Genomic DNA, 15,239 nt, shown 5'->3' on the forward strand with positions numbered 1-15,239 from the left:
TGCCTCCTACCTCCCCTTTAGCATGCCCCAAGCCTTGCAGCTCTTCCAGACGTTATCTGGTCCCTTTTCCTTTCTGTGCCCTGCCCGGTGCCCTTGGGCTTGTCACGCAACCGGCGCCTCTCTCTAGCGCCCCTGGGCTTGTCACGCAACCAGCACCCCTTTTCTAGCACCTCTGGGCTTGTCACGCAACTGGCGCCCCTTTTCTAGCACCTCTGGGCTTGTCACGCAACCGGTGCCCCTTTAGTCAGTAGCCCTCTTGGACTCCCGAACAATATTCTTTCCAGTAGGGCTTAGGTGGCCTGAGCCTTACCTGGCTCCTGTGACCCTTCGGGGTCCCACCCCTGTAGAGCCCTCTGGGACTCTGCCCAGTCTGCACCCCAGCTGGGGTTTCTATCAATCAGATGTGTCCCCTCTTGGGGCTTCCTTCATGTGCGCCCTCCCTTGGGCTTCTCTCACATACACACCCGCTCCTGTGGCTTTCCTCCGCTTTTGCCGGGCTCTTTCTAATCACTGACTCACCCTCGCCGGGCTCGTCTCCCTAGCAACACCCACCCGGGGCTTCTGCTTGTGTGGCCCCTCTCTCTCGTGGCCAGACGCGAGCCGCCCTCAGGCTTCTTACTGGTGCGCCGTCACTGGGGCTCAGGTGGCCTAAGCCGTGCCTGGCCCCCTGTCCCTTTGCCAGGGTCCTCTCCCCTGCTTGGGTCTCACACCTATCACCCATCCAGGGATGGGGTCAATCCCCCCATCTGCTGCGCCGCCTTGGCGCCTTACAACTGTGTCGTGCCTGGCACGACTGCTGCGCCCGCACAGGGCACTAGGAACCCCCCAACTGCTGGGGAGCTCCTGTGAGGCCTCCTTGCACCCCTACAGCCTTACCCGGTCCTCTGGTATAACGTAAACAAACACAACCATGAGCCAACTGGCTATAACATAAACTAAACCTCCTGGCTCTGACACAACTCCACACCAACCCGGCTGTAACCCGAATGAGCCTTGTGGCTACAACATACATCCGCCACCACCCTGGCCCTCTTCCAGTACCTCCCTACCAGGGTTCTCTCTACCCCGCATCATCATGCAGGCAGTCAGGCTGTTCCACTCTACTCGGCTCTGCTCGGCTCCTCTCTGCTCAGGTCTGCTACAGAGCTCCTGCACCTCAGGCTGCCAGAAGGGAACTCCCTGCCAGGCTCCGGCCTGGGCTGTTTATAAGGGCCCGGCCCTGCCCCCTTCTGGTCACCTGACCAACATGGTTGCCCCAGCAACCGGCAGCTGAGCTGCCCTTGTGATCGGCAGCTGTTCTTAACCCTTTTCGAGGCACAAGGCACCTACGTGACCTTGTGACACTCCCCCAGAGCACTGGGATTGGAAGGGACCTCAGGGACAGATCATTGTCACTGGCCAGCTAGAGATGTCAGTATCAGAGCAGTCCTCCCCCCACCTCCCCCTTAGATTCTCTTTCCCTGCAAGTCTGCCTCTGAAACAGCCGAAACATTTAGGAAACTTCCAAATAGTTTCGGAAAATTTCTGAAACATTTTGGATGGTCCAGTTTGTTTTGGAGCTGTTTCAGAGCCTTGCATTTATTTCAGATTTGGTGTTTCCATCATCAAAACATCCGAATCTGAAAGTTAATGAAATGCCTGATGAAATTTGCACAGCCCTAGCAGTAGCACTGAAGCCCCTGCAGCACCATAGTATCACAGGACTTGGCTACTACTGTCAAAAGAAACCACGGTGCCAGGCTTGTTTCTGCAGTGTTGCTGGGGCTGTAGCACTACTTCTGCCACCATGGAAAATTTCTCATCCCAGTCTGGGTTGGAGAAAAGTTGGGCTGGGACAGATGATGTGGCTCTGTGGGCTATGTTTGACATCCCTGATTTAGGTATGGTTACCATATACATAAGGAGAGGTACACTGTGAATGAGGTCAGGAATCCTCACTATCCTCATAGTGAGTCCTTTCTTCACTCACAATGCACCTATTAACCTATGTAAGGATTGAATCAAGAGGGAGAAAGTCTGATTGGAGCCCATGCCTCATTCATTCTGAATTTCTTGTAAAGTAGACAGTGAACATGGCTAGGAACATTGTCCCATCTTCATTGAAAATGGTTATGATGTCAGCATATACAGTTTTTCATGCAAAGCATCTACAATTTTGGAAGCCTTGAAGATTTGATGAGTAAGATAAAAAATACAAAACAGTCTTGGAGGTCATGGGATTTTGAATGCACAGAAGGATAAAGTTTTTCATGAAAGCCTCTATGCATTGTTGAAGACAGGTAAAGAAGTGAGATGTGAAGAATTTGGAGTGGGAGCAGATATTTGTTGGGTGATATTTAGTAATACTCAAATCCCATTTTAAAAGAAGTCTTAAATCGCTTGTGAAAAATAGGCAGAACATAGGAAGTGAAGGCTGCGTTCCACGTTTATTTGCCATTAAAAAAACCAAATATGATTAGCAAGCCAAAATTCTGTGAAGTTCATAAGATAAGTACAATAGAAAGCCATACTGCTTCCAATAATAAAATAATCTTTTTCTAATTGCTTTGTAGGTGGTCTTTGAGGCCTTGCATAATCTGGAGCCTCGTGGGTATGTAGTTGGATGGATAATTGCCATCAGTTTGCTGGTGGGAATTCTCATCTTCTTGTTGTTGGCTGTGCTGTTATGGAAGGTAAGATGATAGATGCAAAGCGAATACCAAAATTAGTCCTGACCTTGGAATAAAGTGTAAATTTGTCTTTCTGCATCTCATGACCTGTACATTTAGCATCTGTTGCTTTAGTAGCTAAATACTCATCTAAATACCATTATAGAAACCATTATAAATCAAAAGAGTTTTCATATCCTTTTCCTTACTAAGGTAGAGGGAAACTTCTGCTGTAGAGATGAAATAATAAGCTGGCATTTGCATTGAAGAATGTTAAATATTGAACAATGTAGGACTTTTTCACAACAAAAGAGAATAATTTTTAAAAGTATTGTATCATGTTTAAGTTTTTTAGATATTTCTTCCTGACTTTCCAAAAGAACTGTGCTCTGGTTGCAGTGAAAGGTATAAAGCGATTCTCTGAGAGTTGGGATATGTAGGCTTGTCTGGATAAGAGAGACAGGAATCCCCTAAACCTGTCTGTGGCTACTCTTGTTGAGGAGAAGAGGGGAGGAAGGGAAGCCAAAGCTTGAATTCTTTAGAACCACTCTTTGAAGACATTTTTAGAGATGTTCCCAAACAAGCTAAGTAACTTGTAGTCCTAATGTGAAAGTCAGTGGTCACTATGTCAACCTTTACCCCACATAAAATAACTGTTGTAACTCAGGCACTATAATTTGATAAAGGGGGGCAGATAGTAGTAGCACCCTGATGGCAGCCACTCAGTGTGGACAGCTTGGGAAGGGAGGAGCTTGGAACTTTTATGCTGATTTCCTCTTAAAAATTCAGAAATTTACAAGGTCATTGTAAAGGCTTCCACGTGTGTTGAGGGAAGCAAGTCACACAAAGGAACAAGTCCAGTGTTATTTTACATCTAGTTGTGGAGCTCCAGCAATATGATTCATACTGTTTAAAAAAGTGTGTTGTACAGTGTGCTGCCCTTGTGCCAGGATTCTGAGGTTAGACTTTTAGTGGTTTTAAAGGACACATCACCGTAGGTTGGTAGACCACAAAATAAGTGTTTGTTAGAATGATCACATGTAGATTAGCTTTTGTTTGGTTTCTTTTATTTTGAAAAATGGTGTTTTTCTATAATGTGAAGTATCTCTGATTGTTTGATTTTGGCATATCTAAAATATTTTTGCCCTCCTTGGCAGAGACTGTGACAAATCTCAAGTACTGAGATGACAAAATAATTTCCAAAATGGTGAGATATCTTATATGAAAGGCCTGGGGCTTGATACTGGTGATACACAATTTTGAAATAAGTATGTATTGCTGTGATATATTGATACCCATAAGGTTGATATTTATAGCTGGGTTTCTGAAGTCGAGACCCTGTACTACAGGATATTTTTGAAGATATTCTAGTTCATAGGAATAGCAAAATTTATCACGTTTCTTCAGCAGACCACAATACAGTTCCATACCTTAGAACAAACAGCAATTAGCAAAGTACTAACTTTTGCTCAAGACTGAGAATCAAGCCCTTTGAGTTTGTAAGAGCACTGGAGTTATTGGCCAGTCAGGTATATACACAGAAGCTGCTATTTTGAATAAATAATCTCTGAGAGGCAACAAGTAATAAAAACACTACCTAGTTTTTATCATCATAAGCAATTCCTTGCAGCTGAGGGTGATTTTCTTCCATGATTGTTATTTTCACCCATAGATATCAAAGGGCTCAAAGGAAGGAAAGTATCATTGTCTCCATTTTACAGGGAAATTGAAACATAGCAAGGAGAAGTCATTTCCCCCAAAGTCGATTACCAGACCAATATCAGAATTGGGAATAGAACTCAGATCTCCAAAGTTAAAATCCAATGCTGTGTCTACTAGGCCACATGGATTAGGCAACTATGGCCTCTACTACTCTACAGTCCAATGGCTGGGAAACTAGCTCTGAGGTTGGACCCAGAGAGTGCTAGTTGATGGAACTGAATCCACATGACATTCAGTGACTAGTGGTGTCCCTCAAGGCTCTGTTCTCAGACCTGTACTCTTTAAAGTGTTCATAAACAATCTGGACACTGGTGTCAGAAGCGGACTGGCTAAGTTCACTGACAACACCAAACTTTGGGGCAGAGTTTTCACACTTGAGAATAGGCGATCCAGGCTAACTTTGATAGGCTTGCAAGGTAGGCAGATGAAAACCTGATGGCATTCAGTACAGAAATGCAAGGTGCTCCACCTCAAGTGGAAAAAAACATGACATCTCACTTATAGGCTCGGTAATGCTACAGTCACTAGTACCATGACCAAGAGAGACTTGAGGGTCATGACTGACCACAAGATGAACTTGAGCCACCAGTGCAATACTGCAACTGGCAAAGTGAACAAAACCCTGGCTTGCATCTACCAATGCATATTAAGCAAGACCCAGGATGTCCTCTTCCTGCTGTACTTGGCTTTGTTGAGGCTGCAGCTGGAGTACTGCATCCAATTCTGGGCTCCATAATTTAGGAAGGACTTGGAGAAGCTTGAAAGAGGCCAGAGGAGAGCCATGCACATGATCTGAGGGCAAGAGAACAGGCCTTATGAAGAGAAACTGTGAGCTATGGGACTCTTCAGCCTGGAAAAGTGCAGGCTCGGGGTGACTTGGTGGCACCCTATAAGTATATCAGGGTTGTGCATCAGGATCTGGGGGAACGTCTGTTCACCAGAGCACCCCAGGGGATGGTAAGGTCCAGTGGTCACAAACTCCTGCAAGACCGTTTTAGGCTGGACATAAAGAAAAACTTCTTTACTGTCTGAGCCCCCAAGGCCTGGAACAGACTCTCCTCAGAGCTGGTGCAAGCACCTGCTCTGGACACTTTTAAGAAACATGTGGATGCTTATCTTGCTGGGATCCTTTGACCGCAGCTGACTTTCTGCCCTTGGGGCAGGGGGCTGGACCTGATGATCTTACGAGGTCCCTTCCAGCCCTAATGTCTATGAAATCTATGAAATTATTGAAGTGACACAGTTGCTTTTGGTTTTGTTACAGAGGAATATAATTAAAAGTAAGGCCTTGCTAGTGTCAGCCTGTAGTTTGCTTTTAATAGTTCTTTGAAACCATAAATTTAAAAATATATATTTTTAATAACCATGGCAAGTAGAGAGTGAAACGTTTCTGGCAATATTAGAAGTGGTGTGTGATAAGACTGACATGGGAAAGTTACAGTTCTTAATTGCCTGACTATAAAGATGTATTAGCCAAAATTGGCTGAGCACATCCTACAATAATTCACAGATTTTATGTATTAAAAAGTCAAGATTTATCTAAAATAAAACAAAGAGCTGGAAAGCTAGAACTGTAACATGAACTTCCGTAACAATATGATTGGGCCTTACCAGAAACCAAAGTTTGGGGTCTTCCAAAGTTAGCATCAGTATGTGGTGACATTTGATGATTGCTTGCTTTGCTAGAATAAAAGTGGTTTCATCCTTATTCAATTACCATGGATTACCAGGTATTTAGACACATTTTTCTAGTGTTTGATTTACACATTGTGTGCTGTTCGCTTCCTGTTTAAGTGGGTATAAATCTATGGAACTGAGGTCATTTTATTCAAAATGTGACCAAATTCTTCTTCCCTGACTCATGAACAGGGATCCTGGTTTTCCTTGATATAAAATCACAAATTCTCTGATTAAAAAAAAAAATCGCAAATTCTCTCATAAAAAACCCAAAATCCTTTATTAAAATTAAAGGCTCCCCACAGTCCCCCTGACCCTGATGGTGCCTCTCACTCCCCCCCCCACCAACAGTCTTCCTGGTGCCCATCACACCCCACCCACAGCCCCTGTTCCCCCAGCCCTACAAGAGAAGGTCCTAGCTGCCAAGGCTACAGACCTGGGTCCACAGCCCTCTTTCCCCACTCCCCCTGCTACCTGCTGGGGGGGGTGAGGAGTGCTGACTCCCTGCCACTGCATGCACTCCTGAAGGGGGCAGGGGGACCTGCACCCCCCAGATCTGTGTCTGGGGCAGGCACGGGCTGTGGGCTTGGACTCCAACCCTGCTGCCCTCCCTTGGAACCTCCACAGCCTAGTTGGTGCAACCTGTCACAGCAGGGAAGAGCAGAGCCACACGGAGAAGCTGCTCGCCATTGCGAGGTCTGCGCTGCCCTGGCAACACACCCCTTGTGTGTGCCATTGCTTTAAGGGGTGCAGCCCCACGCTACCGCTCTCACTGCAGCCCCACACGCAGGCAGTGTGTCACCAGGGCAGTGCAGAGCTCACAGCTTATCCGTGCAGCTCTGCTGCTCCCTGCTGAACTGGGTCGTGCCCACTGGGGTGTGGAGGGCCCAGGGGAGGGAAGCAGGGCAGAGCTCACAGCAGCAAGCAGCTTCTCTGCGTGGCTCCGCTCTTCCCTTTCTCCCTGCTTCCCTCCCCACATGGAGTGCGCCACATGGAGTTCCCACCCAGCCAGTGGTGTGTGGACCTGGAGCAATGTGCTATCAGCCCAAGCAGGCTCTGCACTTCCCTGTGCAGCTTCCCTGTAGGGCTGATAGCATGCCACTCCCAGTCTTCACACTACCGGCTGCACGGGCACTTCATGTGGGACTTTCCCCAACTCCTTCCTGCTCCCTCATCCCCCAGCCAGCTTCCCGCAGAAGTGCCTGCTCGCTCAGTGGCGCATGGACAGGGAGTGCATGCTGTCAGCCCTTCAGGGAAGCCACACAGGGAAGCATGGAGCCCACTTGGGCCAATAGCATGCTGCTCCTGCTCCACACAGCACTGTTTGGGTGGGCACTCCTGGGAGAAGCTGGCTGGGGACTGAGGGAGTGGGGCAGTGTTGGGGAAAGATCCACATGGAGTACCTTCCCAGCTAGTGGCACATGGACCTAGAGTGGTGTGCTATCAGCCTGAGCGGGCTCTGTGCTTTCCTGTGCTGCTTCCCTGAAGGGTCAATAGTGTACCACTCCTGGTTCACATGCTGCTAGCAGACACTCCATGTGGGATTCCCCCAACACCTCCTCAGCCCCTACCCACACATGCCCTGCCCCTGTCTGCCCTGCTGGCTCTTCCCCCAGCCCTGGAAAGCACCCACACCTGCCACTCAGTCCCCTTCCCCCCAGCCCTACCAGTGCCCCCCAGCCATGACTTGCAACCTGCAGCTCTGCCAGAGGGGACCTCCAGCAAGCCCCACTTCATTAGGCTCCAGGAACAAACAGTGAGCCTGAGCCAACCTGTGAGTGACTGAGAGCCTCAGGCCCTGTGCTTTCCCCATCTCCCTCCCCCTCCGGACAGGTTTGGAGGTTTCTTGCCGTTTTTGCAATTAGCTCTTGCAGGCTGGAGCTCTGCCTGCCTCCGGAACTCTTTGCAAAATGCACAGGTATCTCTGCTAAAAGGGAAAATCCATTTTTTCTCTGATAGTCAGGAAATCCATGGTTTTCTCTGTTTTTCTGTGGGAAATGGAAAACCTGGATCCCTGCTCATGAGAGTGGTTGCTTGACTGACCCTGAGGGAGCTTGTAAAGCACATTAGCAAGACTTGTCTTTTTGTCTGTAATGTTTTGTTTAAATATCCCAAAGTTCTGCCCTGACTCCTCCTTCCAAGTCTGCTGCATTCCAGTTTGTGTTTATCCCAGGTCCCCATGCCCCATTCAACCTCCCTTGTTTGCTTCCCACTTCCATCTCTTCTTCCAGTGCCACCCTAATTATAGCCATTCCTACACATTGTTTCCTTGGACACATCCAAACTGATAAATAGTTCTAATGCATCCGCTGAAGGGTAGGGCTAGAATTCAGAGTGACCTAGACAAACTGGAGGATTGGGCCAAAAGAAATCTCATGAGGTTCAACAAGGACAAGTGCAAAGTCCTGCACTTAAGACAGAAGAATCCCATGCATCGGTACAGGCTGGGGACTGACTGGCTGGGCAGCAGCTCTGCAGGAAAGAACCTGGGTTGTTACTGTGGACAGTAAGATAGATATGATTCAGCAGTGTGCCCTTGTTGCCAAGAAGGCTAACAGCATACTGGGCTGCATTAGTAGAAGTGCCAGCCGATTGAAGGAGGTGATTATTTCCCTCTATTCTGCACTAGTCATGCCACACCTGGAGTACTGTGTCCAGTTTTGGGTTCTCCACTTCAGAACCAACGTGGTCAAATTGGATAGAGTCCAGAAGAGGGCAACACAAATGGTGAGGGTGCTAGGGTAGATGACTTCTGAGGAGAGGCTGAGGGAACTGGGCTTATTTAGTCTGGAGAAGAAAAGACTGAGGGGGCATTTAATTGAAGCCTTCAACTACCTGAAAGGTGGTTCCAAAGAGGATGGAGCTAGACTGTTCTCAGTTGTGGCAGATGACAGAACAAGGAGCAACAGTCTCAAGTTGCAGCAAGGGAAGTTTAAGTTGGATATTACGAAAAGCTCTCTCACTAGGAGGGTGGTGAAGCACTGAAACAGATTACCTAGAGTTGCAGTTCCCAAACTCTGCTTGCGCACCACCAATTTAAGGTGATGCTACCTGAAGTACCACCAGCAAATTTTTGTCATATGAAGTACTTATAATATATCTATTAACATGTACCACTGACAGGTTGTCTGTGTACCACTGGTCGTATGCGTACCACAGATTGGGAACCACTGACTTAGAGAGATGGTGGAATCTCCGTCCTTGGAGGTTTTTCAGGCCCAGCTTGACAAAACCTTGGCTAGGGTGATATATTTGGGGATGGTCCTGCTTTGTGCAGGAGGTTGGACTAGATGACCTCCCTTTCAACCCTACTTTTCTATGATTCTATGACTTATTAGCATTTAATTTATTGATTTGTTCTAAAACTTCTTCTGTTGTCACTTCAATGCAGTCTAACTCTTTAGATCTACCTACTATAAAGGACTGATCTGGCAAGGAAGTTTCCCCAGTATCTTTTGCAGTAAAACAATGTAAAGAATTAATTTACTGTATTTCATGGTGTATAGGTTGATGTGGTGTGTAAGTCTGATCCAAAAAGTTAGGAATTTCATAGATCCATTGTATAACTCCACCTAACTTTTTGGATTAGAAATATAGTGTTGACTTATACCAGCCCCTGCACATCCTCATTGTGGGCCAGGAACCCTGGGCATGGACATGTCCTGCAGTGCTACTTGCAGGGAATGGGGCTAGGCTCAGTACTCAGGTGGCGTGGCCCCATTCCCTGTGAGTGGCATTGCCTGGGCTGTGCCAGCTGAGCGCCGAGCCCTGTGCCACTCAGGGGGTAGGGGTGTATCCGCCAAGCCTGGTCGTATCTGATATGAATAGCACTGCTGAGCACTGAGCCTAGGCCCGTCCCCTGTGAGCAGCGCTGGGTTCAGTGTTCAGCTGGCATGGCCAGGCTTGACGCTCAGCTGGCACAGTCTAAACAGTGCTGCTCATAGGCAATGTCACCACGCCATCCGAGCATCGAGCCTAGCCCCATCCTCATCCCCTGTGAGTGGTGTCAGGCTTGATGCTTAGCTGGCGTGCCTCCATCCCCTGTGAGCAGTGCTGCCTGAGCCATGCCAGCTGAGTGCTGAGCCCTTCCCTGTCCTCTGTGAGTGGCATTACCCTGCACCAAGCCCAGCTGTGCCAGCAGAGTGCTGAGCCTGGCACTGCTCACAGGGGATGGGACTGGGCTCAGCAGTACCGCTTCCAGCAGACAGGGCCAGGCTTGGTGCTTGGCTGACGCACCCCAGTCAGGTCGAGTGCTGAGCCCAGCACCACTTGCAGGGGACAGTGATATGGTGTACAAGTTGAGGCTGAACTTTTAGAGTTAAAAATTGGGCTCAGAAACTTAAGTTATACACTGTGAACTATGTTAGCTCCTCTGCTATGGCCTTTTATCTTCTCTGAGTACACCTTTTAAACAGCTTCCAAGCTGCTTTGTAGGCTTTTTATGTTTTTGATTACCCCTTTAAACTTCTTTCTAACTTCCTCATTTTTGTGGAATTTCTCTTTCTAAAGTTATATATTGGTGTGGTGAACTTTTCTGGCTTATTCCCTCTTGCTAGAATGTGAAATGTGATTATACTGTGGTCACTATTACAGAGTGGCTCACTCTTGAACCAGGTCCTATGTGTTACTAAGGATTAAGTCCAGATTTGCTTTTCCCTTTGTCAGTTCCAAGGTGAGTTGTTCTAGAAAGCAGTCATTTATCATATCCCGAAATGTTATCTTCACATCTCACCCTGATGAGGTGTTTACCCAGTCTGTGTGAGGATAGTTGAAGTCTCCCATTATTATTGCTTCATCATTATTGTGTCTCATTTTAGCAGCTTCTCTAATCTCCCTGAGCATTTCATAAGCACCTTCCCCTTCATCACCTTCATAATCACATTCCTGATCAGGTGGTTGGTGGTACAATCCTAGTACTGTATTCTTTTTATTCAAATAAGAAATTTCTACCCACAGGGCTTCTGTGGTAGCTTTCCTTTCAGATAAGATTTTTATGTTGATACTGTCTGTACTATCCTTAACATGCAGCACCAGTCCTCCACCTGCACATCCTACTCTGTCATTCCTTTATCATTTGTAACCTGTTATAAGAGTATCCTGTTAAGTATCATCCTTCCACCAATTCTCTGAGATGCCTATTGTGTCAAAGTCAGTACCATTTGATACCAGGCATTCTAGTTCACCATCTAATTCTATTTCTTTTTACCTCTGGCATTTGTGTAGAAGCATTTATAAATTTTGTCCTTGCTCAGCTACCTGTTTCTGCTCATGTTTTTTGATTGGAAATCTACATGTTCTGACTGACCCTCACTATTATCTACAGATAAACTTCTTACTCCCCTACTATCCTCTTCAAGACAATGTAGAATCTGTATGGTGTCCCCTTCAGGGTTGCAGCAACCCAGTCTGTGTGCTCTTCTGTACCTGTTGGTTTTTCTTCACTTTTTTACTTTAAAACTGCTCTACAGCCCTTGTTATTTAATTTTTTTTTAAATTACATTTTAAATAATTCAAAGAGCACCTTTGCCACTTAGTGAAGTTTTATAGCACAGCATGTAAGGCATATTCCCACAGCATGATGGGTCACTAGGACCCCCAGAATCCCATAGTCCCCTGCTCTCCCTTCCTTTGTACAAGGGGAGGAAGAATGGTTGGCTCCTTGGGTGCCTGCCTAATGGCAAGCTGTCAGAATGCCCAGCTATGCTTCCAGGTCTCAGATTAGAGGAAGCCTCTGGGAGGGCTAAGGCAGAGGGTGGCTATGTCTAGGAGCTGGGGCAGTTCTCCTTGCCTCTACCACTTCAGCAGGGTGGAAGGACTGTTTTTAGCAGCATTTCATTTTTAGCATTGACAGCCTGCCTCCTCCTCAAGCAGGGGAGAACAGAGGCTGTCAATCATTGGGCTCCCTGGGAAGGGGGTGCGACTGAAGGAGCAGCCCCCTAGTATCCCCTGGCTGCAGAGCTCACCTTTGAGGTGGTTGTGTAGTTCTTTAACCAGGGGACTGGAACTCCTGTATCTTCCCAGCCTTGACCTATGGAACTGATACCTGTCCAGACCCATAGTCTGTATTCACTGTACAATGAAATGAGCTCTAAAATACTATGCAAATTCCTTTTACACTGATGTATTCCTTGTTCTAGAACAGGGCTGACAGGGTTGTTAAGAAAACTGGTCAAAATACCACTTCTGATCAGAATCCATTTTCCCTCTTGCTCATTAAAAGTACGCCTAAAACTATTCTTTTGCTTCTAATAAAGAATTATGAGCACTCATCTTAGGCTGGCAAGCTAAGTATTGTCTCAGTGAATTCAGTCTTTGAACCTCTCCACGAAGAGGCATATCAAAATGCAGAATGAATCCTAATAATGATGTTAGATACATGAAACAGTCACAGATGCAGTGAGCTATAATTTCAGTGCCATGTATAGAGACTATAGGAGTTTCCCAGTACTGCTCTAATGGAGGAATTTTGAAATATGTTACTGTATAGGCCTATGTAAGTGAAGACTGCTTAAATATTGCTGAATGAAATATCAGTAAATACCTCATATCTTGTCTGAGCATTCAGAAAATGTCTTAAACTGTGCAACGCTGTGGTAACTTGAAATTCACCTATGTAGTCGAGACTCATTGAAACCATTGGCTTCCCCTTTGGAAAGAAACACTTCCCCTTATTTGGGCCTCATTCAGCATAAGTTGTCTTTATACAATGGGCCAAAACACACAGCTCAGTAGTTTCCAGCAGAGAAAAAAATGCATGTATTTTTTGCCAGTGGTTGTTCTATATCCTGTGTTACAAGTCCAGAAAACATTCTCTCTCTTTCTTTTATCTACAAGTGAGGTACCTTATTATACCAACACCCTAGCCTGCATGTCTGCTTTTAGACTATTAATTCCTAGAAGAAGAATAAAAATTACTAGTGGTTTACAGAAGAATGAAGGCACATATTTATATGGCACAAAGCAAGGTCACAATAAGTAGCAGAGGCCATATTTCCCTATACTGGAAAATGTCTAACTTCTTATATTACCTTTCAAGCAAGAGATTTCTTGAATTAAATGGAAATATTCCAAGTAGGCATCACAGGAATCATAGATTTACAATTCCTATAGCACAGGGGCAGGTAATTATAGTTTCATAGTTGGTAGAGTCAGAAGGGACCTGAGCAGATCATCAAGTCCGACCCCCTGCCATGGGCAGGAAAGAATGCTGGGGTCAAATGACCCCAGCTAGGTGGCTGTCTAGCCTTCTTTTGAAGACCCCCAGGGTAGAAGCCAGCACCACTTCCCTTGGAAGTTGGTTCCAGATCCTTGCCGCCCTGAGTGTGAAGTAGTGCCTCCTGATATCTAGCCTGAATCTGCTCTCCATCAACTTATGATGGTTATTCCTCGTTACTCCTGGTAGTGCTTGGGGGAACAGGGACTCTCCCATTGCCCTTAGTTTGTAGATGGCCACCAGATCCCCTCTCAACCTTCTGTTTTGGAGTCTGAACAGGTTCAGGTCCCGTAGCCTCCCCTCGTAAGGCCTGCCCTGCTGCCCCTGATCATGCAAGTGGCCCTCCTTTGGACCCTCTCTATGCTGTCCACATCCCTCCTGAAGTGCGGTGCCCAGAACTGGACGCAGTACTCCAACTGCAGCCTGACCAGTGTCACATAGAGGGGAAGGATCACCTCCTTGGACCTGCTTGTGATGCATCTGTGGATGCATAACAAGGTACGGTTAGCCTTCCTGACTGCGTCCCCACATTGTCGGCCCATATTCAGCTTGGACCCCACTGCCCACATCCCTCCAGGTCGAAAATTATTTTGGGCGGAGGACTGCTTACTGAGTTTTGGCAAGCTGTTGAGGGCCCTGCCCTTGACAGATGCTCTGCCCCCTGGTCGCCATCTTGGGACTGGAAGTCGCACCCCTAACCTCTGACCTTTGCCACCAAAAGTCCCTCCCTCCTTTTGGGAAAAGGGTTTGCCATCTTAGAACGGAAAAAAAAAATAAAAATCAAACACCCATAATACTATATTTTAATTTAACTTAAAAAAATATTTTTGTCCTGATTTGTGTGTGTTTGTGTTGTATATGTAGAAGTGATTGCATAATAGGTCAAAATACAGTCTTACTCTTGTGTGTTGTGTGAGGATGTTGGGGGGTGGGCACAGTATTTGTGGGGTGCGTGAGGGAGGGTATGGCTGTGGGGTTTGCAGGAAGGGTTTGAGGGTATGTGGGGTGTGCATGGGAGCCCCCCTGCATGCCCCCCCAAGCTATTCAGCACCCACCCCTGCCCCGAAACAGCCCAGGGTCCGAGTGCCCTGCAGTGCCTTTCTGCTACTGCCAGCAGCACGCAGCCCCATCAAGCCCCGCTCTCGCTCTGCACCACCTGGCCATGGCATGTCCTGTCACCCCTGGGCATGCAGTGGTAGCAGCAGGGACCAGCACACACAGCCATGACCCTGCATGACCTATACCAGCACCGGCCTTGCCTGTCAGGGCTGAATAGCAGCAGCTGGGCAGAAACTGCTGCTCAACACAAGGGAAAGCGGCCCCATTCCTCCCCCGTGCTTCCTGGTGCAGTTGCCTGGAGCCTGTGCAGGGCTGCCCTGCATCCTGCTGTGTCACTGCCACCTCTGGGCTGCCCTGTGGGGTAGTGGTGGCAGCACAGAGCAGATGCAGGGTAGCCCCATGTGGGCTCTGAACGGCTGCACCAGGAAGTGCCAGCAGTGGGAGGTGGAGGAGCCGCTTTTGCCCCATGCTGAGCAGCAGTTTCTGTCCCACACCACTGCTGCTGAGCCTGGGCTCACTGTTTCTGAGCCCAAGAAATTGCTGCTCAGTGTGGGGGAAAGTGCTCCCTCTCCCTCGCCACTGCTGAGCAGTTTTTGGTGTGGCCACCTGGACTCCGCGCCACACTGGGCTACCCTGCGGCTCCATCACTGCCACCTGTGAGCTGCCCTGTGGCCCCAGGACACCAGCATGGGCCCCGTGCTCCTGCACACCTGCTCACTGCCACTCCCCCCACCCCGTGCCGCTGCATTCCCCACTTTCCTGCCTGCCTGCCAACTGCTTCTGCACCATGTGGCTCCAGCTGCACAGCCGTAATTGCAGGACTCAGCAGGAGCCAGCCTGGCCCTGAGAATTGGGGCAATCGTTCACAGTCCCCCCCTGCCCCCCCTTATCCCCCTCCTCCATTCTTACCTCAATTTCTC

The 15,239-nt window shown here is 47.7% G+C and overlaps 1 protein-coding gene across 1 annotated transcript in view; it reads left to right on the forward strand.

Annotated features, from left to right (window-relative positions):
- The window catches only part of ITGA9 (integrin subunit alpha 9), a 456,855-nt gene that overhangs the window by 428,686 nt on the left and 12,930 nt on the right, over positions 1-15,239 (forward strand). The window contains exon 27 of the mRNA XM_019508716.1: positions 2,553-2,672. Coding sequence (XP_019364261.1) covers positions 2,553-2,672 — 120 coding nt within the window. The remainder of the gene's footprint in view (positions 1-2,552; positions 2,673-15,239) is intronic.

The sequence above is a fragment of the Gavialis gangeticus genome, unplaced genomic scaffold (genome assembly GCF_001723915.1).
Source record: "Gavialis gangeticus isolate Ggan-Ray unplaced genomic scaffold, GavGan_comp1, whole genome shotgun sequence".
NCBI lineage: Eukaryota > Metazoa > Chordata > Crocodylia > Gavialidae > Gavialis > Gavialis gangeticus.